The sequence below is a fragment of the Epinephelus lanceolatus genome, chromosome 1 (genome assembly GCF_041903045.1).
Source record: "Epinephelus lanceolatus isolate andai-2023 chromosome 1, ASM4190304v1, whole genome shotgun sequence".
Lineage (NCBI taxonomy): Eukaryota > Metazoa > Chordata > Actinopteri > Perciformes > Serranidae > Epinephelus > Epinephelus lanceolatus.
Window position 1 is genome coordinate 29,952,447 of NC_135734.1, and position 25,536 is coordinate 29,977,982.

General features: G+C 41.2%; 2 protein-coding genes across 5 annotated transcripts in view; one reads left to right on the forward strand and one right to left on the reverse strand.

Moving 5' to 3' along the window:
- Window positions 1–31: 31 nt before the first annotated feature.
- Window positions 32–9,810, forward strand: abhd14b (abhydrolase domain containing 14B). 2 transcript variants are annotated; one of them, XM_033626967.2, is made up of 4 exons: window positions 32–169; window positions 5,655–5,869; window positions 6,293–6,534; window positions 9,129–9,810. In XM_033626967.2, the coding sequence occupies exons 2-4, from the start codon at window positions 5,656–5,658 to the stop codon at window positions 9,306–9,308; spliced, it is 636 nt and encodes a 211-aa protein (XP_033482858.2). In that variant the 5' UTR covers window positions 32–169; window position 5,655; the 3' UTR covers window positions 9,309–9,810. The 2 variants fall into 2 exon arrangements, with proteins under 2 accessions (XP_033482858.2, XP_078025335.1); XM_078169209.1 differs by lacking the exon at window positions 32–169 and adding an exon at window positions 786–895.
- A 3,520-nt stretch (window positions 9,811–13,330) lies between these two features.
- Window positions 13,331–25,536, reverse strand: part of cacna2d2a (calcium channel, voltage-dependent, alpha 2/delta subunit 2a) — a 205,016-nt gene continuing 192,810 nt past the window's right edge. For all 3 annotated transcript variants that reach the window (XM_033627001.2, XM_033627000.2, XM_033627002.2), the window contains 16 exons: window positions 25,344–25,404; window positions 24,062–24,159; window positions 23,471–23,561; window positions 23,311–23,373; window positions 23,061–23,164; window positions 22,841–22,939; window positions 21,195–21,286; window positions 21,054–21,101; window positions 20,867–20,938; window positions 20,624–20,776; window positions 20,423–20,475; window positions 20,190–20,245; window positions 18,457–18,580; window positions 18,022–18,131; window positions 17,668–17,750; window positions 13,331–15,431 (listed from right to left, as the gene is read on the reverse strand). In XM_033627001.2, coding sequence (XP_033482892.1) covers window positions 15,309–15,431; window positions 17,668–17,750; window positions 18,022–18,131; window positions 18,457–18,580; window positions 20,190–20,245; window positions 20,423–20,475; window positions 20,624–20,776; window positions 20,867–20,938; window positions 21,054–21,101; window positions 21,195–21,286; window positions 22,841–22,939; window positions 23,061–23,164; window positions 23,311–23,373; window positions 23,471–23,561; window positions 24,062–24,159; window positions 25,344–25,404 — 1,430 coding nt within the window. In that variant the 3' untranslated portion in view covers window positions 13,331–15,308. The remainder of the gene's footprint in view (window positions 15,432–17,667; window positions 17,751–18,021; window positions 18,132–18,456; window positions 18,581–20,189; window positions 20,246–20,422; window positions 20,476–20,623; window positions 20,777–20,866; window positions 20,939–21,053; window positions 21,102–21,194; window positions 21,287–22,840; window positions 22,940–23,060; window positions 23,165–23,310; window positions 23,374–23,470; window positions 23,562–24,061; window positions 24,160–25,343; window positions 25,405–25,536) is intronic.

Consider the following 25,536-nt stretch of genomic DNA (forward strand, 5'->3'; position numbering starts at 1 on the left):
AAAGCAGTTCTCCTCGCAGACGCTAGACGTCAGTAGAAATATTTCCAGAGGATTTTTTTTTCCTGTTTTCCGGGACATAAAGTGAAACTGTAGCTGATTTAACACCAAGCTACAGCTGTCCTGTTTTATTCTGCAGGTTAGACACTGGGCCCTCTCTGCAGCCTGTGAGGTAAGAAGTGGAGGATTATTCTCTCATGGTATTTGTGATGAAGTTTGTGAGAGTGAGCTCGATGTTACAAATCAAATGATCTAATCTGGACTTTGATCATCAGCCTGTTTAACAAACTCCTCTGTCGGACTTATTTAACACTGACACAAGAGTGAGCTGCAGTGGGCTACAAAATAAAAGCACAGTGTTTCAAGTGTTTGGACAAATTAACTGCAGCATCGTACAAAACGCTGCAGCCCAGTCCAACGCGATTTAAGTTTGGAGTTACATACATTGTTTAACTTGCTGCAGCTGCCAGAGAGGCTGCTGTTGCACTCAATAAACCTGCGGGTGTGTTGACGTCTGCAGCTCCCACCTGGTACTTCTGTGTGAATGCTTTGGCTGTGTTGCATTGTAGTGAGCTGTCAAGTACAGTCTTGAGGTCCTTGTACTCAACATTTTATGCCTGCTGACTTCATGCTTTTGGTGCATTTGATCTAAGAGGGATGTATTTGTTCATATATCCCACACAGTAACACTTAAAGTCCCACATCATCGTCTAATAAATGGTTACAACCCACTGTAATCTAGCTGTAGGGGAGAGTGGGGTGATTTGTGCCAGTGGGAGAGTTGTGCCACCCCTTGTTTCTAGAAAACCATAGAAGAAATTCGTCATGTGACCTCATATTTTTAAAGAGGCATCTATTTTACTCAGCCTGTGGAGAAAAGAGGCACATGGCACAAGAGGTAAGCAGATTTAAGTCCAAAAAACTGTTTTTGCCTTTCAAAGTAATTTTTTTATGATCATGGTTTATTGATTGTTGTGTCTGAACAATTATAGATAAGTTTGAAAACATTTCATACATGAGTTAGTGCTTTAGTAAGCTACAATATGAGGCTATACTGTTAGCATGATGTTAGCTCTAAACTGCTGGATGATACAAGTTTGCTAAAATGGTGGGGATGGGGTGATTTGTGCCAAAAGGCCTGGGTTAAGTTGTGCCAGTGGCAAATTGTGTGACATTTTTGATTTTAGACCAAAAGCCATAATGCCGCGCCTTTACAAAAGGAAGACAGACAGGGGTTCAACCCCTCTTATGGAGCTGGACAGAGTAGTGAGAGAGGTGCAACAGGGGGAGGTCTGTAAATAGGCCTTGTTGAAGAAGATTGCAGCTATGGAGCCATCTCACACACACACACACACACACACACACACACACACACACTCTAATGGCCAGGAGTTGACATTTATTTTGTTCTTAACATTTTAAATAGGCCTTGTTGAAGAATTGAGCATTGACAAGTGGCATGTTGTGTTGTAGCCTGGTTCTGAGAATTGCAGTTGATTTTGTTCAGGTTTAACTACATTTTATTCTGAAAATAATAAATATTATGTAGGCCTACTTCTAGCCAATCTTTCATGTATTCGACATGTTATCTACTGCTAAATCTGGCCTTTGATGTTATTAAAAAAAGCTTTAATAAGTAATGTGGTATTGAATTTGTCTTGCTTTGATACAGCATTACAGTATATGACATGAAAATGTTCTGTTTTACTTCAATAATCAATGGCACAATTTACCCCAACTTATTCTCTCCAAAGGCACAACTCACCCCGCATCGGGGGCAAATTGTGCCACGAGACCACTTTTTTTTGGAAAGCCATATTTTTAAACAGTTTATTTAAGATCCAAAGTGGCTGTTCCCAGGGATGCCCCACATCCTGAAATATATGTACATATTTTAATTGGACGCATTACTGCGATGCCCTCTCTTTAAAGTCACCTCAAGTAAAAACTGGCACATCTCACCTCACTCTCCCCTACTGGTGTTTTTGCAGTGTTTGCAGGGAGTTGTGAACTGCATGCACTTACTTGCAGTTAAACTATATTTTGCATTAGCCTGCTGGTAGTTCATTTACATTATTATTTACATAGTGATTCCAGTAGTTTCATTACTGTTTGCGTGTTAACTGCTGAAACTATAAACAATTTTGGGCCATAAAAGGAAAGGAATTATTTTTTTAATTTTCATTTTATCATTGCTGCTCTACTGTAATTGAATCCCTTGTGACCACAATTAGTCAGAAGTGTTAATTAAAGCCTTGTATAATTATTAACAAAGACAAGTTGTTGCATGTTATCGTACCTGACTAACTAAATCCTGCTTGGTGCAATAGTTTCTGAGGACAGGCGTCTCACTGATGGACACTGTATACGAAACAAAGATGATATTTCTTGCACTTTTCTATGGCTATGTGGCATTTTTTTTCTGGCATGTGACTTGTTTGTTTTATATTTTGTTATCATTTTTATGACATGGTCATTGTCAGTTTAAGCATTTTTTACGAAGTAGTTTGAACTACTTTTCCTTGAGCTTATCAGATTTCTTCTTTGGGCAGCTTTGCTTTAGTTCAACATTTTCTAGGTTAAAATAATTGATAGCTGTCAGAGTAGCTTTCCCAATGCTGGATATTTCTTCATTAATGCACAGCAGTGGCGTAAGCTAGTTACAACAGGCCCAAGTGCACATTACTGTGCACATATCGTCTCATCATATGATCAGAGACTCAACACTGGACAGCATCAACATACATATCACCCAGCAATCATCATTGCATCTGTATGTGGCAAAAATACAAAAAAAAGGAGAAATTATTCATTTAATTTAATCCTTTCATAGTTTACAAAAAAAAAACATGATACAGATGGGTTTGCCTTTTTCAAATACACACATAGCAAATGGCACCTTTTTGAATTTAATGAGTGTAGCGACTGCAGGAAACAAAAAAATTCACTGAGAAGCTGAGGCTGGGCCTGATAACTTGTCTGACACGCCAACAGAAGATTAGCTGAGATCCAAAAATATATCAAATAAATTTATTAATGAGAAGGAATCAACTTATAATAACATGCACAAACTTCTAATCAAAATGACCACAGCGAACAAAGAAAAGTGCGGTCAATAAAAAAATACAGCAACCCACTCACCCTCTCGCTCCAACCAAAAAAAACCACACAGGTGAAGACGAGATGCTGATATAGATAATGAGTGTCACTGTCCATATCCATGTGATCCGACTCTCCCAACAACCGCAATCACAAAAAAAATAATGTCTCAAACACTAACCAGAAACATACAGTACAGGCCAAAAGTTTGGACACACCTTCTCATTCAATGCGATTTCTTTATTTTCATGACTATTTACATTGTAGATTCTCACTGAAGGCATCAAAACTATGAATGAACACATGTGGAGTTATGTACTTCACAAAAAAAGGTGAAATAACTGAAAACATGTTTTATATTCTAGTTTCTTCAAAATAGCCACCCTTTGCTCTGATTACTGCTTTGCACACTCTTGGCATTCTCTCCATGAGCTTCAAGAGGTAGTCACCTGAAATGGTTTTCCAACAGTCTTGAAGGAGTTCCCAGAGGTGTTTAGCACTTGTTGGCCCCTTTGCCTTCACTCTGCGGTCCAGCTCACCCCAAACCATCTCGATTGGGTTCAGGTCCGGTGACTGTGGAGGCCAGGTCATCTGCCGCAGCACTCCATCACTCTCCTTCTTGGTCAAATAGCCCTTACACAGCCTGGAGGTGTGTTTGGGGTCATTGTCCTGTTGAAAAATAAATGATCGTCCAACTAAACGCAAACCGGATGGGATGGCATGTCGCTGCAGGATGCTGTGGTAGCCATGCTGGTTCAGTGTGCCTTCAGTTTTGAATAAATCCCCAACAGTGTCACCAGCAAAACACCCCCACACCATCACACCTCCTCCTCCATGCTTCACAGTGGGAACCAGGCATGTGGAATCCATCCGTTCACCTTTTCTGCGTCTCACAAAGACACGGCGGTTGGAACCAAAGATCTCAAATTTGGACTCATCAGACCAAAGCACAGATTTCCACTGGTCTAATGTCCATTCCTTGTGTTTCTTGGCCCAAACAAATCTCTTCTGCTTGTTGCCTCTCCTTAGCAGTGGTTTCCTAGCAGCTATTTGACCATGAAGGCCTGATTGGCGCAGTCTCCTCTTAACAGTTGTTCTAGAGATGGGTCTGCTGCTAGAACTCTGTGTGGCATTCATCTGGTCTCTGATCTGAGCTGCTGTTAACTTGTTTTTGCAATTTTCCGGACTGACTGACCTTCATTTCTTAAAGTAATGATGGCCACTCGTTTTTCTTTAGTTAGCTGATTGGTTCTTGCCATAATATGAATTTTAACAGTTGTCCACTAGGGCTGTCGGCTGTGTATTAACCTGACTTCTGCACAACACAACTGATGGTCCCAACCCCATTGATAAAGCAAGAAATTCCACTAATTAACCCTGATAAGGCACACCTGTGAAGTGGAAACCATTTCAGGTGACTACCTCTTGAAGCTCATGGAGAGAATGCCAAGAGTGTGCAAAGCAGTAATCAGAGCAAAGGGTGGCTATTTTGAAGAAACTAGAATATAAAACATGTTTTCAGTTATTTCACCTTTTTTTGTTAAGTACATAACTCCACATGTGTTCATTCATAGTTTTGATGCCTTCAGTGAGAATCTACAATGTAAATAGTCATGAAAATAAAGAAAACGCATTGAATGAGAAGGTGTGTCCAAACTTTTGGCCTGTACTGTATAACAATACAAACCATTCCAAAAGTTATTAATCTTACAAGATTTATCCCTCTCTAAATTAATTCATGGCTCCTACAATGGCAGTTCTTCTTTGAACACAGGCATATTTCTAAAGTAGCGATCACATTGTTGGAGGGCCCGCTCTCTCTATGGACTCTCACAGGCTCCTGTGCAACCGCACTGCCTGCAGTGTCTCTATTTACGCCTCTGATGTACAGTATTTGTTAGCGATGATAAATTTCCTATGTAACATATTTTATATTGTCACAACCACTGGTGGAAAGTGACTAAGTGCATTTGCTCAAGTACTTAAGAACAAGTCTGTGGTACTTGTACTTTACCAAAGTAATTCCATTTTATGTTACTTTATACTTCTACTCCACTACATTTATCTGTCAGCTTCAGCTACTAGCTGCTTTCCAGATTCAGATTAATACAAAATATATGTAAAGTGATTAAAATTAGTCGCACCTGAACCAGCTGCAACATTAAAGTGATGTTCACACTTCAGTGCATCCAGAGGTATAACAACATGGTTAGAAATACGATATTCTGAAATGAGCTGATTGGGATATGAGTCAGGATTTTAGTGGTAATGGTCATTTTTGCATTTTATTTTCACTAAAAAATTTAAAAATGATGACGATGTGATTTTTGCTGGGGTCTGTACCAAACAGACTTCTGTCTGGGATATGTCTTGTAGGCCAGGGCACCTCTGTAGCTGTTGTGACACATCTTACCTGTAACAAAGAAGTGCAGCTCCTGGATATTGCTCTTGGCCATTTTGAGTATATTCTGATGTTAATACTTTGGTACTTCACCAGAGCATAACAGTAGTGTATAACAGTGACAGTGCAAAGAGTTTTCTGCTGTTCCTCTGTTCAGGATGTCAGCTGTTAAGATGACAGAGGGGAGTGTGCAGGTGGAGAGCTGCAAAGCCTCGTTGTTCTACAGACAGAGTGAACCTGCCTCAGGGGAAGTGAGGATGTCAGTTTTACTCCTTCACGGCATCCGTTTCTCATCAGAAAACTGGCTCAACATCGGCACTCTGGAGACTCTGGCCAAAGCAGGCTGCCGTGCTGTCGCCATCGACCTGCCAGGTGAGTCTGACGGCCCTAAAGCCATCTGATAGGAGGGATATTGATGATGGCGTGCAATGGAGTCCTCATAGGGGACATATTATGGTCATTTTCAGGTTTGTGCTTGTATTGTAGGTTTCTACTAGAAGATTTTACATGCTTTAATAGTCAAAAAACACTGTCTGCACTGGATCACATGTATTCACCCTCTGTTTTAGCACCTGTCTCTTTATGGCTACGTAATGTAAACAGTTTCAGTAGCATGCATGGAGCAGATGACCATATGGAGAAATCTATATGGTTCTTCTCCTCATGTCCCTCCCTCCGTGTCTCACAATTTGAATCCTCTGATCTAAAGGTTTGCTATCCGCTAAATGTGATAACTTGCAGCCCTCGTCTTCTTCTCTCAGTCCGCTGTCCCTCCTCTCTGGTGTCTGTCCACAGGACTCGGTCAGTCTAAGTCAGCCGTGGCCCCGGCAGCGGTTGGAGAACTGGCCCCTGCAGGTTTCCTGAAAGAGGTGTGTGAGCAGCTGAGCCTGAGCCCGGTGGTGCTGATCAGCCCCTCCCTCAGCGGGATGTACTCCCTCCCCTTCCTCCACCAGCACCAGGCTCTGGTACGAGCCTACATCCCTGTAGCTCCCATCTGCACCGACAAATTTACAGCGGAGCAGTACCAGAGTGTAAAGGTACAGCCTGAGTGTGTCAGCTAACACTTTATATTCCTTTTCCCTTCCTGTGCACAGTATCTGGGCCCTTCCTCATTTCCTCTTTAAAGGAGAACTTGAGCAGCCGTGAATGTCAACCCCACAACCTTCTCTCCCTTTTACATGCCACCATGACAGCAGCAGATACCATGTGACTTTCACACTGGCTTTCATCCAGCTCCCAAGCATTTCAAAATTCAATTTCTTAGATGGCGGACCAAGTGAAGGTGCATTATCCATGAAGGAGACGCGTTTATTACTTAAAAGTTGTTCTCCTCCATAAACAAGCACACAAATGAAAAAAAGAGTGAGAGCATTACGGCTGCTTGATGTTCAGTGATTTGGGGAAAATATCGAGGCAGAAAAGCAGCAACATAAAACGGAAGTGAGGTGATGATTTGAAAACAACTACATACATACAGTAACTAGAAGGCTGCTCTGTGAACACAGCCCTCCGCCAAATGCACTATCTTGCAGTGTTTACAAAAGTGAAAAATAATTTGTATATGTGGCCTGTTACTGAAATTTAGAGGGGTCTTCCTTGGTCCATGCCACACCTTTCCATCAAGTTTCATGAAAATTGGGCGGGTAGTTTTTCCATAATCCTGCTTTGAAGCAAAAAAAAAAAAAAAAAAAACAGAACAAAAAACATAACCTCCTTTGTGGGCGCACTGTTGAAAGGCAACTGCAATAATTAATTACTTTGCAGTTTGAGATTTTGCACTAAAAATATATGAGGTCATAAGTAGCTCAAATTTGCCTCCTCTTGACATAAAACAACATTAAAGTTGCTCAACCATTTAGGCATCTGTCTCTATGTGTCAGCCCTGTGATAGTCTGGCGACCTGTCCAGGGTGTACCCTGCCTCTCACCCAATGACAGCTGGGATAGGCTCCAGCCCCCCCACGACCCTCAAGAGGATGAAACGGTTAGAAGATGGATGGACTTGCGTAAGCTGTTTTGTTGAGTTGCGTCTTAGCAAAATTCATTTATTCATTCATTCATTGAACTGTAACCGCTAATCCTGTTAGGAGTCGTGGGGGTGTTGGAGCCTATTCCAGCTGACTTCGGGCGAGATGTGGACTGGACAGGTCGCCAGACTATCACACGGCTGACACATTTGCCATTCACACTCACATTCACACCTACAGACAATTTAGAGTCACCAATTAACCTAACCAGGGTGTTTTTGCAGCATGGGAGGAAGCTGGAGTACGTGCAGAAAAACTTAACTCCACACAGAGGGGCTACATAGGGTTTTAACCCCCCACCTCAGGTTCGAACCATGAACCCTCTTGCTGTAAGGCAACGATACTGAACACTGCACCACCGTGCCGCCTCTTAGCAAGATGCTTTGAGTACTTTAAGTTGGTCTTTTATTGTGAAAGGTGAACGACGAGAGGGGCAAGCAGTAATGGGCTGCCATGACAGTATGAACTGTGTTGTGTTCACATCACTTGATTGCAGCTGTCGGCTGTACTTTACTGCACACAACGCTAGCTGTTAGCTGCTTTCCCACTTAGTTAGCACAATTGTTAAAGGCAAATATTCGCCAGTCACTTAATTCTCAAAGAAACTCTCCAGCAGCCGTATTTGCTCGAGTAATGTGATGCAAAATTCACATTACGTTCGGTGTGAACACATCATCTAAAATGGCTACACCTGATGGCGGTGTGAAAAGCAGGTTGCCCTAGAGAGAGGGGAGACACAATATTGAGTCAAAAACAAGGATGACACACATCTTCAGATATTTTCTCTTAAAAGACGTTCACTCAGATTTTCACGAGAAGTTTGGACCCTGACCAATCACGATGTGAAGTGGGTGTGAATGTTACAGAAACCATGGAACACTGTCCCTCCTAATTCACCATCAGAAAGGTGTGTGGGGGAAAGTTTTCAAAGCTGTTCAACCATCTGACAAACATTTCTGATGAAGTATACCGGCACTTTAAATGCCAGGATAACTCGGCCTCTGTTGCTTCAGTCTTTGTTTAATCTGTGTCGTGCAAGTCCCCCAAATTTATGTAAATACAAATCTAAAATTACCTGGTTACGAAACTCTCAAATTTCTCCTCTGAGTGGTGACATCCTTTTTATTTATTCTGTTTATGTTTCATTTGTATTTTCCACTTGTAACTATTTGTTTTCATTTATGCTGCTCGGCGAGGTCTCCTTAGTTTCAGTGGGACTCTCCTGGTTAGATACAGATTTAAAAAATGTTTTGTGACTTTTATTTAAGTGAAGGATCTGAATCCTTTTCCACAGCTGATACAAACTAATATCAATATATGACTAGTCTGTTCTTACTCTTTTATTTCCTTTATTTTTATTCTTGACACATAAATTAGTCACACCTAATAAAAATAAAAAGCTTGCCTCTTATCTTTTTATAAGACCTGTTTGAATTTTTTTAAACTTGAGGTAAAATAGAGGACATCTGCAAAATCCCTTTAGCTATGGGCTTTAAAAACAAACAAAAAAAAATAACTCAGAGAGAGGGAAAGGACTCTGGAGATGATTCATCACAGAAATCTCTTCACCATGATGTGTGTGTTTGTGTCCCATCTCTCCCTCAGGTCCCATCGCTGATTGTGTACGGCGACCAGGACACTCAGCTCGGAGAAGTGTCACTGAACAACCTGAGCAATCTGGCCAATCACAGGGTGGTGGTGATGAAAGGAGCCGGTCACCCCTGTTACCTGGACGACCCAGACACTTGGCACAAAGCTCTCATTGACTTCCTTAATACGCTGTGAAGCTCCTCGCTGTGTGTCAGTGGGGAGATTCTCAGCAGCAACAGTCACACATAAATGACTCACAGGAGCCACACAAATAAGCACATTATTCATTCATGAGAAATTTAGGTCACAGACGTCCTCCTGCACGAAGTGATTCTCACTTTTTAAACAGTGTCAGTAATAAAACTGGAAATCAAGACTTTTCTAATGCTAAGAGGAAACGAGGCTCAAACTTTCAATGATCATGTGAGGAAAATGCTTATTCACTTTGCTGCCAAAAGTTAGATGAGAAGATTGATATTGGTATATGTTATATATGAAGCTACCACTAACAGCTGGCTAACGTAGCTTAGCATAATGACGTGAAACCAAGTGGCAACCTCCGAGGCTGAAAAATGAAGTCAATGTGGAAGTGCTAAAAACTGCAGTTCCTTGAATGGCCACATGAGACTGGCTCCAAAAGTGAGTCAGTCCCCTCCGACTACGATGTAAAAATGCCCAACTTAACAGTAGAAATAAACATGTTTACAGCCTTATATGGAAAGAAAAAAAAAAAAAACGTCCAAGGTTCACCACGGTCTAAAGTGCCTTTCACACATATAGTACGTTGGAAACCTGAAATTATCTAGACATTACCCGGAGGAGCTGTATGTGAGAACAAAAATGTGGGAATCAGTTGATTTAAACAGATTTTTTTCAAGGATGAAGAACGGTAATATACACGCAGACGGCAACAACAGTGGCTAACTGGAGAGATTAAAAGGAGCTTCTGTCAGAAAGGGCCAAAGCTAAACGGAACGGCAAGGGACTCTGTTGGCTATGTCTAAAATATGAAACGGCTACGTGAGCACTGTGTAATCTGCGTTATCGGAATATTTCCAGTTAACACATTCTCACTCCGACCTTGTCACGTATTGACGTTTGGTCATGGACTTTCCACGTCCACATACGTTGTGCAAGGTACCCTGGGTGTGTTGGTTGTTGACGTTCTGGGACACTGTGTCAAGTTCTGCCTGTCACATGCATTGTCTTCCGTTTTCACAGGAAATTTAACGTTTACATACAGTCTCTTGCAAAATAAACGCACTACATCAGTACAACACCGCAAATTTATGCTTTTTTTTCCTTCAACAACAAACACATGGTTAGGTTTAGGAAAAAAGAATAGGGTTTGGGTTTAGAATCTTACAGGACCGAACACAGCTCTCTGGGGTGAAAGTCTGTGTTTGTTCATCCATCACCCGTCCCGCCCACCCCAGTCAGACTTTCGTCGCCTTAACTTTCGTCCTTGTCTTGTTGCGTTTCCCCCTGATGCCGCTGGGCACCGTTAAGCTATCACAGCAACCGGCCGCGTATCATGCTGACGTTAAAGGATGCCAGAGCACTGGATTTCGACAACTTCAGAGTGAGACCAGGCTCTTCCAGTAGTTGAGAATGCTTCTGACACAGACTCTCTTGTTGTGTGCTACATGTTCTGAAAGGGAAACTCTGGACAAATAACCAAACCGGTTTCCCCCAAGTTTATATTAGAAAACAGCTTATTAGTCAGACCCACCCCTCACTCCCCCACAGCTTCACCCCCTTGTCCAAATATGGTCACAACTGGCTCCAACCAAGATGGCGATGGCAGAAATGCCAAACCCGAGGCTTCAAAACAGGAGTCAATAAACAAGTGGGTAAAATAATGGTGGTTACGTCCATTATTTTTTACTGTCTACCCTTGAAACAGGTGGAACAGCTGACCTGACAAAATCAGCCCACTATTATGCATGTTTTATCTTGTTTATTTAATCTGTAAAAAAAAACCCTGAAGTGTAACGACAGCCAGGCTAGCCATTTCCCCCATTTCCAGTCTTTGTGCTAAGCTAATTTAGCTGGCTAACCGTACAGACATGAGTTGTGTTAACCGTCTCCTCTTGATAACAAAGTGAATGAGCATATTTCCAAGATGTCAAAACTTTCCTTTTATATCACAAAAACTACTTTATATTGTAATCACAAGTAAAGCTATTCATGTGTTAAGTCTATTGTTGAAAACTGATTTTATATTTTCAATGTAACCAGAAAATGAATGAACCTCCACCTGTGTCTCGACTGAAAAAACAAAACACCACACGCTGAAATGAAGTGAAAAATATGAACATTATTTAATAACTGATTCTCTGTAATAAACAATTTGAAAATATTTTACAAGGAGTCACAGACACAATATTTTACAAATTTTGCCCTCTTCTTTTTTTTTGTTCTTTTTTTTAGCTTCATCTGTACAAAAGAATGGAGCGACATGGACCAGTGCCCAGAAAAGAAGGAGCTAAATCTTCCACGCACACGGACATTCACGCACTCGCACACACACGTACAAGAAATAAAAACAAAAAATAATTCAAAACATTTTGACTTCAGATCTCAAACTTATCAACAGTGCTGTATTCCTATATTTTTTTATAACTTCACTTAAACTCGACTGATTTTACTCTTTTTTTTTTCTCTAAATGTTGCTGTTATTTTTTTAACACACTTGTCAAACATGGTCACATAGCACCAGACTACAGACTACAGAATCACATACACACGTGTCTTTCCCACAGAGACGCACCAACACAGATGCAGCGAGGGTCGGGAGGAGGCATGAGGCTTTATTTAAACCATCCCCTACTCGTTTTAGGGTCCTGTCCTAAAGCTGACCCCCTCCCTCTCATCATCCCCAAGCTGGTCCAATTTTCTATTTTTGTCTCTTTTTTTTTCTTTTTCTTGTTTTTTTTGGCAAAAGTAAACTTGTCAAACCACAGAAATCAGACGTGTGTTTCCCTTCAGAGGATTTCCGTCGGGATGCAAACACAGACGTCACTACATGTTTCCTCCATGACCTTCTGTTTGACAGGCCCGTGCTGCTCTGTGGAGACCCACTCCCTGAGCTTGCCTCTGACCCGCTCACCAAAAAAATAATAAAAAATAAAAAATAAGCACACCTGGGAAGTGACGTCCTTGGCTTATTTCTGCCTGGTGCTTGACATCTCCCATGAATAAGTGTCATTACATGTTTTGCTTATAGGTGTGATGTGCATAATGTCTCGGTGCAGGTGCAAAAAAAAAGACGTAGGCCTACGTATTTAGTTTATGTGTGACGGCTATAAGCGTACAGGGCCAGGAAAAGAGAGGAAGTTGCAGGGGGTACATTTCCACAGGCACGTGTAGCGCTCATTTACAGACAGTGGAAATTAGGGAAATACAGACAGATTTAAATGGCACAAGACAGAGACAAACAAATGCCGGAAAAGTAAAACTGCATCCAGCATCAGATGACCTGCGAGGTACTCAACACCGCAAAGGAGCCGAATTGGAAATCTTTTAAATCTAAATTTTTTAACAGTCTTTTGGTTTTCTGATTTGTTCGGAGCCGCGCTGCAGTTACTGTGCCAGCATGTCTGTCACATCAAATAGTACCAACAACTGTACAGTGTGTAGTTAAGGTTCAAATTTGTCCCACCTGAGCAATACAGTGAGGTTTGGGTGGGTGTGAACATCGAAGGTCGGAGGCTTTTTTGAAATTTAAAACTCCCACCTGGCTTTCAAGCGTTTAATCAAAACAGGCATCAATCAATAACGGATCATTCCAAGACGCAAAAAATACAAAATCAGAGCTCACTATACTTACTGCAGAACACCGAGGAAACCCAGGGGAGTGTGTATTTTGGAGGATCTGTTAGTGTGTGCGTTGAGTTCACATGAGGGAGGGAAACGTATCAGAGCTCCGTACTGTGTAACACTAAGGCATTTAGAGAGGCTTTGTTAACTATGTTGCATTTGAAGCAGAAAAAACACTGATGAACTACACATTCTTTCGGAAACACCTCCGCTCCCTCAGATTAACATTTAGGCAGACTGATGGTTAAAGATGGATTCTTTTTGTTTCAGTAAAATCCCTTTTTTTAATCTCCTCCACAACAACACTGGATTTTTTTTTCTCCGTTGCAACATAGGAATCAGGAAAGGACAGCTATGAAACCACAACTGTCATCCCTCATACACTCCACAACTCATTTTTAAAGACATTCCCTTTGAGGGTTTTTAACGCAAACTAACACACACGCACATCCACGCACAGACACATACGATTCAGGCAGAACTATAGCAGTCAGGTGGCCCTAAAAACTCTCTATGGCCAGTTAAATCGCTGTATACGGATAGTGTATCATAGCTCTATACATGGCTTTGTAAAGGAACGGTATAGTAACTCCATATGATGGCAGTCAGGTGGCTCCACAGCCGAGAGGGCAAATACATTAAGCTAGAGCCAGGTCAGTGCGATGGCTCTGTGTAAAGCTATTTCTATAGCCGACAGATTCAGTCTCACAGGCTCCTGTGTTAACCAAGATGGCTGCTCTATAAAGGTACTATACAGTAGCTCTACTCTTATACAGCCGATGTGGTCCAAAACAAAGTGCATCAAGGCACTATGAAACAGCGGCTCCTAAACATGGGAGTCTAAATGACTTTTCACACATCGTAATGATCAAATGATGAACTGTGACGGATTACAACCAGACTACTACTGTACGTGATCACCATATTTAGTTGCCTCTTCTGCACTTTTGTTGGAAATGTTGATAAGCCCCTATCCCCCAGCAGCGAATGGTTTTTGAAGTTCGAACAGCATCAATCAAAGGTAATACAAGCCCAAAAAAGAGAGAGGAAAAAAAAAACCCACCAGGAATTACTATGAGACGGTCATGAGGCAGAGATCTTGGTGTGTCTGTAAAGCACATATACAAATTGTGATTAGGAGCGTTAGTAGAGGTTACTGGAGAAGCCTCATGAGGATTGGCAGAGGTGAGCTTTCGCATCAGAGAGCACAGGGATTTTTTTTCTTTTTTAAACATCAGTCCAAAACCAGAGGTCAGAATGGTCGATTGATCGTAAAGGAGAATGAAACACGACATCAACGACGCTCCGAATCTGCAGCGACCAAACACTGATTCATATTTTGCAGCTGTCACTAGTGTGTGTACGCCAGATAGCTTTTAATAGTAAATATGAGGGGGAAATACTTCAAGAAATGCGATTACCATCATGTTAATTATGATAATCCCAGTGGACGTCTTTTAAAAGCATTAATCTGTAATTAGGTGCTGCACAAAATGAATCAGCATTCAGTTTCTCAGAGTGACTCCTCTTCCTCTTGTGGTTTATCCTAAATCTAAATCAGAAGCCATTTCCTCCTCCTGTTTTGGCTATAAAAAATAAGACCGCATGAAAGTCTATCTCATTTTGGCAAGTAGATATAGTGCATAAATGAACTCATGTCTTTTTTAAAATTAACACCTAACGACTTCCTTTTTCAAATTGAAACCTAGATATACTGTATGTTTGGAATACTCATCACTTCAGAGGTTTATACTCGACATTTTGTATACTCGACAGTTCTTTTTTTTTCTGTTACTTTCTTTAATGGTGGCTATAACTGGCTGAATGGTCCACAGCCTCTTAGGAGAGGCGAATGACAGAGCAGTGAGACTCTTGAGATGGAGGAGAGACGAAGAAGGAGGAGTCCTGCCGTCTGTCTGACGGACAGAGGCGAAGGCGGACAGACAACCTCAACTCTCCAGTCTGTATGTGGCGGGAGGTCTGTGACAAGGACATCGGCCTGTCCTCTTTCCCCTCCCTTCTCTGGATGGTGGAAGTGGTGGAGTGATCATGGAGGTGGGACGGGGTTGTTTTCTCTTTTCTGACGTTGCCTCTGATGATCCAGGTGGTCCAGCACCACCCACTCCTCCTGCAGATGAAGGTTAACTGGCTGAGGACACAAACGTCCGGCAGTTGTCACTAAGCGACACGAACTGAAGCGAGCTGGGTAGCGCGGCACTCAGGGCTTCCAACTTGCCGTGAAGGGAAGTCCCATTATTACCTATGACTATATCGGGGGGGAGGGCGTAGGGGCACGAAGGTGGGGTCGGAGTGTTTTAGGTCAGGAAAGAAGCTCGGGAGGGCTAAAAGGAGGATTAGTGGAGGAAAATGGAATTAATGTAGTAGAGAGTGAACGTGGGGGCTGACGGCTGGGTACAGCAGCAGCAGCTGGATGAGCAGTAAGGTGTAGAGGGACGGGCGGAAGGAGTGGCCCCGTCCACAGTCTGATGTGTTCTCCTGCAAAGAGAAAACTGCAGCTGTAAAAACACATCTAGTGCACTGCATGTTTTAATACTGCACGCTAATGGACAACAGATAATTGTTCCCTATGCTTTATTACTAATCAACTGTGTCAACTATTTGTCCAGTGAGTCAGGAAGCACCTGCTCCCCGTATCCAACCTCATGCTAAACCTTTGTTCAGAAACAAACTGCTATGAGGATGGTGGACATTTTTTCTTTCACACAATTTACTAGTTTGGGATTGTTTAAAGGAACAGTTTAACATTTTGTGAGGAACATTTATTTGCTTTCTTGACAAGAGCTAGATGAGAAGACTGATACCACTCTCACATCTGTCTGTTAATTCTGTAGCTACAGTCATCAGCAGGTTAGCTTAGCCTAGCATGAAGACTGGAAAAGAGGGGCAATAGCTAGCCCGGCTCTGTCCAAAGACGGTGGGTAGTAGCGTGTATAGACTTTGAGTTTATGTTTTGGACGATCACACACACACACACACGATACAGACGTTAAGGATTCAGTAACTTTTAGATTCCAGCAGCTGTGCCGTGTTCCAGCCGTATGTCCGTATCGCTGACAGACAATGCTTGTGAATCCACCAGATGTTTCAGAAGCTTCATAGAAGTGACTCTCCACTCTGCTCTGCTAGTGACACAAAGGTTTTTTTTTGTTTGTTTGTTTTAAGAGAGTTTTTTAGACCAGTTCTTCTTATTCATTAGTTCAAGGTCCACACAGTTTAAAACATTCAGCGTCATACTTGTGTTTGGTCATGTCGTTGAGCTAGTTTGCTGTTTCTATCAAGTAGCTGTCCATTATTCACTCACTCTATGGCAAGAAACGGCACTTCAAAATATTCATATTCAGTTCACTGTACTTCAAAATAAAGTGTTTTTTTTTTTTTTTTTTACAAATTTACATGTTTGTGAGTCACTTGCGGTCCATTCAAAATGGACCTGTGACCCACTGATGGACCATGACCCACCAGTTGGGAACCACCGTTTTAGACAATGCTTAACAGCATGTATGTATTTAGTTATTTGTCTGGTAGTGGATATGGCACTTATGATAATTATTGTGCACTTTACATTTAATTTATTACCTGTTAAGGACCTGTGTGAATGTAATACAGTGATGTAATAAACTGTATCTGATAAGGTCACTCCCTACTTATGTAGTTTTTTACGAGATACTTTTTTACTCTTTATCAATTAGTTATTTTTCTGACTTTTACATCTACCTGAGTCAAAAATAATCATAAATGTACAATACTTTTACTTGAGTACCATTTTTGTTTACTCTACTCATCACTGTCCAAACAAAATCTGCCTACCAGCAAACTTAGAGCACACTAATCAACATGTTGCTTCACACGTTTAATCTGTACAAAAACTAAAGTAAAAACAAGTTGCAGTATGGCGGACCACAGCCGAGTCCAAAATCACTCGTTCACTCACTCTCTGCTCTCTTTATAACACACACCTAACAGTGAGCAGTAAACTGAGATGTCGGACACTTACTTCTTATCTTCATTTTGTATCGTCACTGACAGCTTGAGAGTTGTGCAACTGTGATTTTAGCATCTATAAAATCCAGAGCATTGCATTGTGGGAATGCAGAAGGTAGTGCGCACGTCATGTTTTATTGTGGATACTCAAATAAAATGGTGGACTGTAAATGTAGTGCACAGCCTGTATCTTGGCAGGGAGCGGTGACTTTCTAGAGTCCCTGCTGATTGCTTGACAACCTCACTGTGATGACACGACTCCTGAGCGGTATCAGTTTTTGCATCTAACTCTTGAGGGGAAACCAAAGAAGCTTATTTCCCAAAATGTTGAACTATTCCTTGAATGACAAAGGATTACAGTTGTCAAAAACTTAAATGTAGCCAACAACTGTATGTGCTCTGTCACGCTGTGTGCCTGTGCAGTATGTAGGGCTGAGTGATGATGCTGAAATCATTCATAATGATGTAAGTAAGGATATTTAGGACACAATATAAATAATGTTTGCAAAACCACATCAAATAGTCGGCCTGATTTTCAAACTAATCAACTGTGTTTTGCTGTTTTGGTCTTCAATTTCAGTTTTTGATTACAACTTTCTCAGAACCACTTATTTGTGCAGGAGGAATAAAACGACAGCATTATGAGATTACATCATTGCAATATGATTCAGCTGAAAGACGGTTTAATGTGAATAAATGTGCTTATTGATATCATGTCTGAAAATCTTACAGAGATGTTACTGTCAAAGCAGGTGGAGGGTCCTTTTCGATAGCGCGCCACAGTCATTTCTTCACATGGATTTTCCTCCTTGTCTGAAAATTGACTCGATTAAGGAAAATTAAAATCCTTTGAATTTCGTCTTTCTTCTTTCTCTCTTTCGCAATGTTTCATTATCTGCCCACACACCAGCTCCTGATGCAGTCCTACAGATGTAAAATGACTGGTCATAATTCCCACTATCATGATAAAAATAACCTTGAATTGAATGTGACACATCTGTGTTTCCACAGGTATGGAAATAAGAGATAAAATCTAGTGTGTCTTCTCCTCTGCCAGCTGGTGCACAATGTGAAAAAAGGATACACTCCTCCTCCTCCTGGGACAGCTTCTCGATCTCGCAGGTGTTGCACGGCATCTTCTCTGCCACCACAAACAGCAAGTTGGTGTTGTTTATCCTCTTGGCATGAATCAGCCTGCAGAGAAAGAGAGAGAGAGAGAGAGAGAGAGAGAGGGAGAGAGACAACTCTGTCAACAACCCCCCTCTGCTCACTTACATCACAGCCTCATTTGCTAATGGATCAGTGAGATTCATGAGACAGTCTTATAAGGCTCATTTAGCCGATGATATGACCGTTTCATTAAAGCTGATGCGGTTTAATCATCAGCAGAGTTTATTAGCTCCGACAGAAGGATGAATCCGTCTTGCTAACTGTGCTTCTGTCACAGCGCGATTCTTTGTGGTGTGTGCATGTGTGTTTACATGTGTTTGTGCGTTGCTCTGTGTGTGTGTGTACAGACCTGGAGCAGTTGCCACAGTCTTGCAGAATGTTGTAGGAGCTGCTGAGATTACTTAAATAGTACTGGGTCTGGATCATTACACAACTCCGCTCTTTGGAGTCGATTCCTTCTGCATCCACCTCATCTGCAGCATCACCAGAGCACAAAGACATAAGAGTTACACTTGTCAGTTCGGCTGATTTATTAGATGTGATGCTAAAAATGGGATTACAGAGATGAATGTCTGCACTTGGCCTGGAAAAGCCAGTAAAATCTCTCTCCTTCACCATTTCTTTACACAGCTTGTATTTACAGTGTGTGGACTCCAGGCTGGAAACAAAGTGATGTCATGAGAACACTGCGCACTAAGTACTACGATATCCTGTATTTCAATTAAACATAGTCAGTGCACTTTAAAGTTATCGCTCATAACTCCAATTTTACTTTAAAAGAATGCTTCATCCCCCATGGATACCTCCACGGTAAATGAAAAATCAAAAAAGCAAATCTATATAAAAACATCCACTTACAAACTCTCACACAACCCATGCAGTATAATCCAAGTCTCATTTATCTACTCGTATGCTCAGTACTTCCCACACACATGCATATTTCACTAAACCGCCATATTTAAAACTGAACTGAAAGAGGAACTAATCTATGTTCTCTTAAAAGCCAGACTCCACTGACAAAAACAGTAATTTTACCTTGCCGCACACAGGAGCTGCTGGTCTACTGCTGCCTTGATCAGTAGTTTATGTTATCATGTGACTTTGCTGAATCTAAACTAACCCGTTAAAACATCAAAATCACAAAATAACACAAACAAACTAACCGATCGAGGCTGCTTAAATCAACAGCTCCTGTGTTCAGTGAGGTAAAATTACTGTTTTTGTCAATGGAGTCTGGCTTTAAAGAGACCATATATTCCTTTCACTTTCAGTTCAGATTCAAATATTGAGTTTTAGTCAAAATGCATGTGTTTGGGAAGCACTGAGCATACGGCTGGATAAATGAGACTTGGAATTGTGGGAGCTTGTAAACAGATGTTTTGATATACCTTTGCTACTGTGAAACACAGACATCTTTTACCTTAATTCATCAAGAATTTCCTACATTTTTTGGATTATTTGTTCACCATGGAGGCACACAAGAAAAAGAAAGATTTCCTCGTGATTTCAGTGCAGTACAGATTGAATAATTTATATACAAATGGTCATCTGGGGGTGAAGTATTTCTTTAAGGCTTAAAGGAATACTTCACCCCCCAAATGACCATGACTCATATGATTCAAGAACCAGCTGGCCCCCAGGTATTTTCACATTATCTTATCTGGCTCCCATTTAAAAAAGTTTGGACACCCCTGTTTTAAGTGGTCGGAAATAGTTTACATTTTTTTATATTACAGTTTTTCTTCTTTCTGAGAGCGAGATGAAAAGACTGACACAGTAACTTCCCCACAAATTGTTGTTTTTACATTCCTGGCTGTCTACATATTGAACAAACAAGGTAGAAAGAGTTGATTAGTGAGCTTTAGAGGTGCGTGTGGGGGTGTTTTTAATTTAGAAGAGACCCCAAGAGCTGTTTTCCCGTGCTGAGCTAGGCTACACGCCTCCCTTCTTTAAGTGTCGTACTTAAAACACAAACATCATGAGAATGGTATCGATCTTCTCATCTAACATAAACAGTGTATCTCTTCAATTGTTCCTACTCCCTTTAAGATAACATTCAATGACTGTCTTGTTTGAACCCACCTGTGACAAACCAGCTGTTATAAGCCAGTCCGTATATAAACTGTTGGAACAAGGACCTGTGGAGACACAAGATGGGGCTTAGTACTGTAACTGATGAGTTACAGCAATGTATTTGCAGTGAAAATGGTACTGTATACTAGAAATGTCCATCAAATCATTTTCTTCAGGTACATTATGTGTGTACTGTGTGTTATAATTGTGTTTTTTAATTTTATTCGAGCTTGATGACTCACCATGCAGCTGCTGACGTCCACCAAGCCACGTTTAGAAAATCTGCAATTGTGGGCTGCAGATACAGAAGAGAAAAATGGAACAATAAGATCGTCCTATCAACTGGATTACATGCATATTTCAATTTAATATCAGTCTCTCTATCTGCCAATTATTTAACTCATTATCATCTATCTTAGTTTTTGAAATCTTGTTGTTCTTACCACAAACACTCCTCTGGGTGCAGCTCCAGCTTCACTGTTGGGCATGCGTTCACACACAGACTGGTAGTCGAATGACTGCTTGCGGTTGTAGAAGGAATTGTTGTAGAGCGCGTACATCAGGTAGGGATCAACATCACTGAAGAACATGCCCACCTGTGGGGAATAAGAAACAGTAGTTAAGCTGAGTGTAAAGATACACAAGCAAACATGGTCAGTGTGGTCAAATTAATTTATCAACTCCACCTTGTTCCAGTCATCCTTCTGATTAGACATGATGAGGAATCCACCGTCATCTATCAAATAACACAGGAGATCCTGCACACAGAGGCAAAGATAGGGTGTTAGTTACAAGCACAAAATGTACAGTGCTATGATGGAGTAGATGGAGCTGAATACAGGAAGCTCTTCAGATATCTGCAGAAGTACTTACCTCACTGTTGGCTTCACAGTCCATTTCACAGCCCCTGTTTGGTCCACACTGTCACAGAGAAAATAAAGTTAGCAGCTGAGCATCTTAAAACTGCGGCTGAAGACTTAAACATGTGAATATATTTCTTAAAGTATATTTCACCGTATTTGAGCCTTGGTGGCCGTCTGTGTGATTGCTGGCAAGAATCTTGAACTTATCCGTCCAGGCTTCGAGGTCCAGTTTCACTCCGACCACTGAGAGAAAGAGAAGTTTGGAAATGAGATGAAAATGTAAAATACAAAAGGACAAAAAAGGCCCCAAAAATAGATGCAGAACATGGACATGTCCACACAAAGTGACAAGAAGCACAAACACAAATGTGTAACTATCTCTGCCTGGATTTAAAACATTTTCTTTAAAGCTGGAGTGCAGAATTTTTGTCTCCCCCTTCTGGCAATGAGAGTAATTACATAAACACTGTCAACACGTGCTTATGACGTATGCCTACAAGTGGGCTTTTTTTCCTTTACTTAAATCCTTCCTCTGAATGCAGATTTTCTTTTTTTATCTGGAGCATCCACTGCAGAAACTTTTCTTGGACGCATCTTTGGATTTTCCGACATAGCTTCCAAAATATATAGAATCAGAAGAAGTATCAGAATAAGGCACACGCAGATGAAGCACTGAGAAAACAAAATGAAAAGCAGTGCCTAACAGAAGAAAGGCCTTTGCACACCGAGTCTGTTTTTTCGTCAGAAATTGTTGCAAGTCTGAAAATAAATACGACCTCACGTTGCGTCAATCACATTTGCACACTGAGTCTGAGACCTTTGTCCATCATTAAAATTCAGAAAAGGTTCAATGTCCTGCATTATTTGCATCTGTCAGAAGCCTTTAGAGAGCTGTTTGACGTAGAATCAGTGAAGAAAATGTGACGGTGGGACACAGCCATAACAAGACAGAGGAACATGGGGCGCACAGAATCATTTCTTAACTCAGATAGCTCATGTTCAACAGGTCAGATAATAATATTCAGGTGGATAATGATGATGACGAGAAGGAGCACACCGCACACATAATGTGGAGATGGACAGGGAGGACAGCTGGAGACAACAGGACCTTCATGCAGCTGCGGTGCCAAATGCAAGACACAGGGAGGGAGTGATGACAGCCAGATATTTAACTCCAGTGGAGAGAGGCAAAGGAGGAAATGTGTTTTTTCAATTTGTCAGTATTGCGAATTTTCACAATGAATAGAACAATAAAACCCACCTGAATCAGTGTGCAAGGTTTCTGTGCCTAACAATTTTTTGGATCATGGATTAAAAAAATGCATCCGTAAAAACGGACTCAGTGTGCAAAGACCTTAACACAACAAAATAGAAACAAATCAAATGTAAAGTAAGTAAATTCATCTCTCCCATCTTCCTGTCCCCTTCAGCTCTGGCTGGTTGATGTGAAATGCATCACTCTGATGCATCTGCAAAGGAATGTCGCACAGACACCCAACACCGAAATTTTCCCTGGCTGTGATAGGCTCAATCAGCATTGTATGAACTCGTTTAGCAAAGTATTGAATGTAACAGATGTTAATTTCTTGTAAAAGTCTCTCACTCTAGCTTTCAAAGTGCTGTGGAGGTACAAGCTCATTCATGTCCTGAGCACAGAAAATAAGAGGAAAGTAAGAAAATACAGGCCGAGGGCAGAGAGGAATTACTTTTGTATGAGTTTATACATGTTTTTTGGGTGGAAAATCCTGCACTGAATCAGTATAAGGATTTTGTTTCCTCTTTCAGGGCTGAACCCACCTGCAGGTTTGATGGTCTTCCCTCCTACTGTGATCTCCACAGCTGTGCTGACCAGGATCCCTATGGTGTCATTCTCTGGGTTCAGCAGCTCGTCCCGGGCTTCAAGAGGGAAACAAAACAGACAAACAAGCCGGGAGGGGGGTTAGAAACAAAGAGCCACGAACACATTACGAGGCTCAGTGTGAGATATATAACCCAACAACAAGAGAGCATCATTCACCTGTTCGATAAGGCGCACGGAAGATGTAGCCCTTGTTGTCGAGACTGCGGCGGTAATAGCTGGCATTAAACGGCTCAGGGTCTTCCTCCCAGGTTTCTGCAGCCCTGAGATTTAAGAGCACCGACACCGGGGCTGTAAATCTCTGATGTACAAGCCTACTCAAACATTTTAAGTCTTCACATCTTACTGCCTTAAAAGAGAATAAAGTGACAAACCTAACAGACACACAGCTGACGGGTAGAGCACTTACTTGTTTGGAAACACTCTTGTTACACCTCCGTCTGATGCAGCAAACACAGCCAGAAAGCCGTATCTAAACATCAGGGTAGAGAAAAGAGACTGGTATCAAATCTAAACTTCACTCAGAGTCAAATCCCACAAGACCCTCAGTGTTGGCAAATCACACTCACGTATTCAAGTCTTTATTCTTCCACACTTTCTCCACCAGCTGCCTGATGATGCCAGTGTCCAGAATCAGGTTATGAAGGAGCAAATTGTCACCTAAACATTAAATAGAGATGACCAGAGAGGGTGGAAACAAACAGAATGTCAGTTTTATCCACATTCCTCTTTTCTGGAACAGAAAAAAACTGCACCAAATGAGAGGATTTCTAAAACAGAGTCAAATCTAATCAAACGTAAAATAATAATAATTATAGTTAATATGAACACACAAGATTTCCTCCCCCAAAATTTGACGGTGTCACCAATTTCCAGCCAAAATAAATTCATAAATCTCACCTTGTCTCTGTGCAAGCTCAGTGGCAAAATTAAAAACGTAATTTTTTGCTCATAGCTATGGCTACAAATACAATAATTACCATTGGGAAAAAATTATTGGCCTTTTCAGTGTTTTTTTAATGGGATTTGTTGAAAATATATATATATATATATATATATATATATATAACATCACTAGCCTTAACCATTAAAGTCAATCTTGAATATAAAATCAATAAAATGCATTGCGATTGCGTGTGAGGGAAAAGAAAGAACCTCACATTGTTTGGAGTCTGGTGTCACCTTCTCCATGAGAGCAATGAAGTTGAGCAGGAACTCAGTGTTGTTGTTGGACAGCTCCAGATCATTGCAGTACTCCCTGAGGAACAAACGCAGCATTTTAACTCAGAGACAGAAGCTAAAAACAAACACTTCTATGCAATATTTACACTCTGCCTTACTTGTCCTTTATAGAGGGCACACAGAGCAGGGATGCGTGAAGCCATATACGTGTTACGTGATGCTATCATGTGCAGCATGCACGTCTTAAAGCTCAAATTCCAATATGCTAAGATGGCCGTCGATCAGGACAAAATGTGAATGTGGAGCACAGGCATCACAATGAAAGAGTGATTTGTATCAGTGTGTTTCGGAATTCAGGCTGCAGCTGGAGGCCGTGAGGGTTTGATAACAGAACAGAACATACAAAGAGGATTTTTTTTCACATACACTGCTTTTGTTGTCCAATATCCGTTTTATCCTTAAAGATATACTAGGCAGGATTTTCCGAAAAACCAATGTATAGACTCAGACAGAAGTAATCGCTCTCAATCATCACTTATGACCTACTAGAAGTGTGTGGCATGTATTTTCCTGCAAAGACTCTGCCTGTATTGTCTTCTTATTTTCTGTGTTTGGGATGTTTATGGGTGTGTACTCCGACGGCTCTCAGGTCGGGGCTTTAGAAAAAGGTAGCGGCCACGTGCCAGACTGTAAGCAGGAGGCGTATTGCAAGGTGAAACAGCAAACCAGAGTGAATGTGGTGTTGGCTTTTACTCTCACTTTCGCTGGCGAGCTTTTATATAAGTAGTAACCAACAATCCTGCATAGTATATCTTTAACATGATGTTGTACAACCAAACCAATAACTCCTAAATATGAATGTGTAATACAAACATACAATGTAACGGTAGCAGCATGCAAAGATTTGATGTTGCTTCAATATCTTATTGTAACAAGGTCAACTCAGGGAGGAGAATGGGTAAATAAATAAAAAATCATCTTTGGAGGTTATGATGAATCTTGTATTTTCCTTAAATTTGTGACAGCAAATCAACACACCACTTGGACTGAAAAATAAATAAATGTAACCAACCACTTACACACAGTGCAACTCAAAATCACAGTAGAAATTATTTAAGAAAGAAGATGATAGATAAACAATGCTAAAGGTGGAGCCAACACAACAACAACAACAACAAAAGAGAAGTATATAGTGTACTGAAAGACAAGACCAAACACTGATGACCATGAACAACACCAAGCATTCACACGCAGGGCTACCTGGGAGCAATGAATACATGTCCTTCAGACTCAAAACTGTTTGGCAGCAGTGATTCAAAATCTGCAACAGAAAGGGGAAGATTATCCGGGAAGAGCAGTGGGCAGGGCAGTGGGGAGTTGTGGGTAAACAGCAGCTGTTCTTCAGAGGTGCAGGGACGCAGAAGGGAGTTTACCATAGCAACAGTGAGGTATC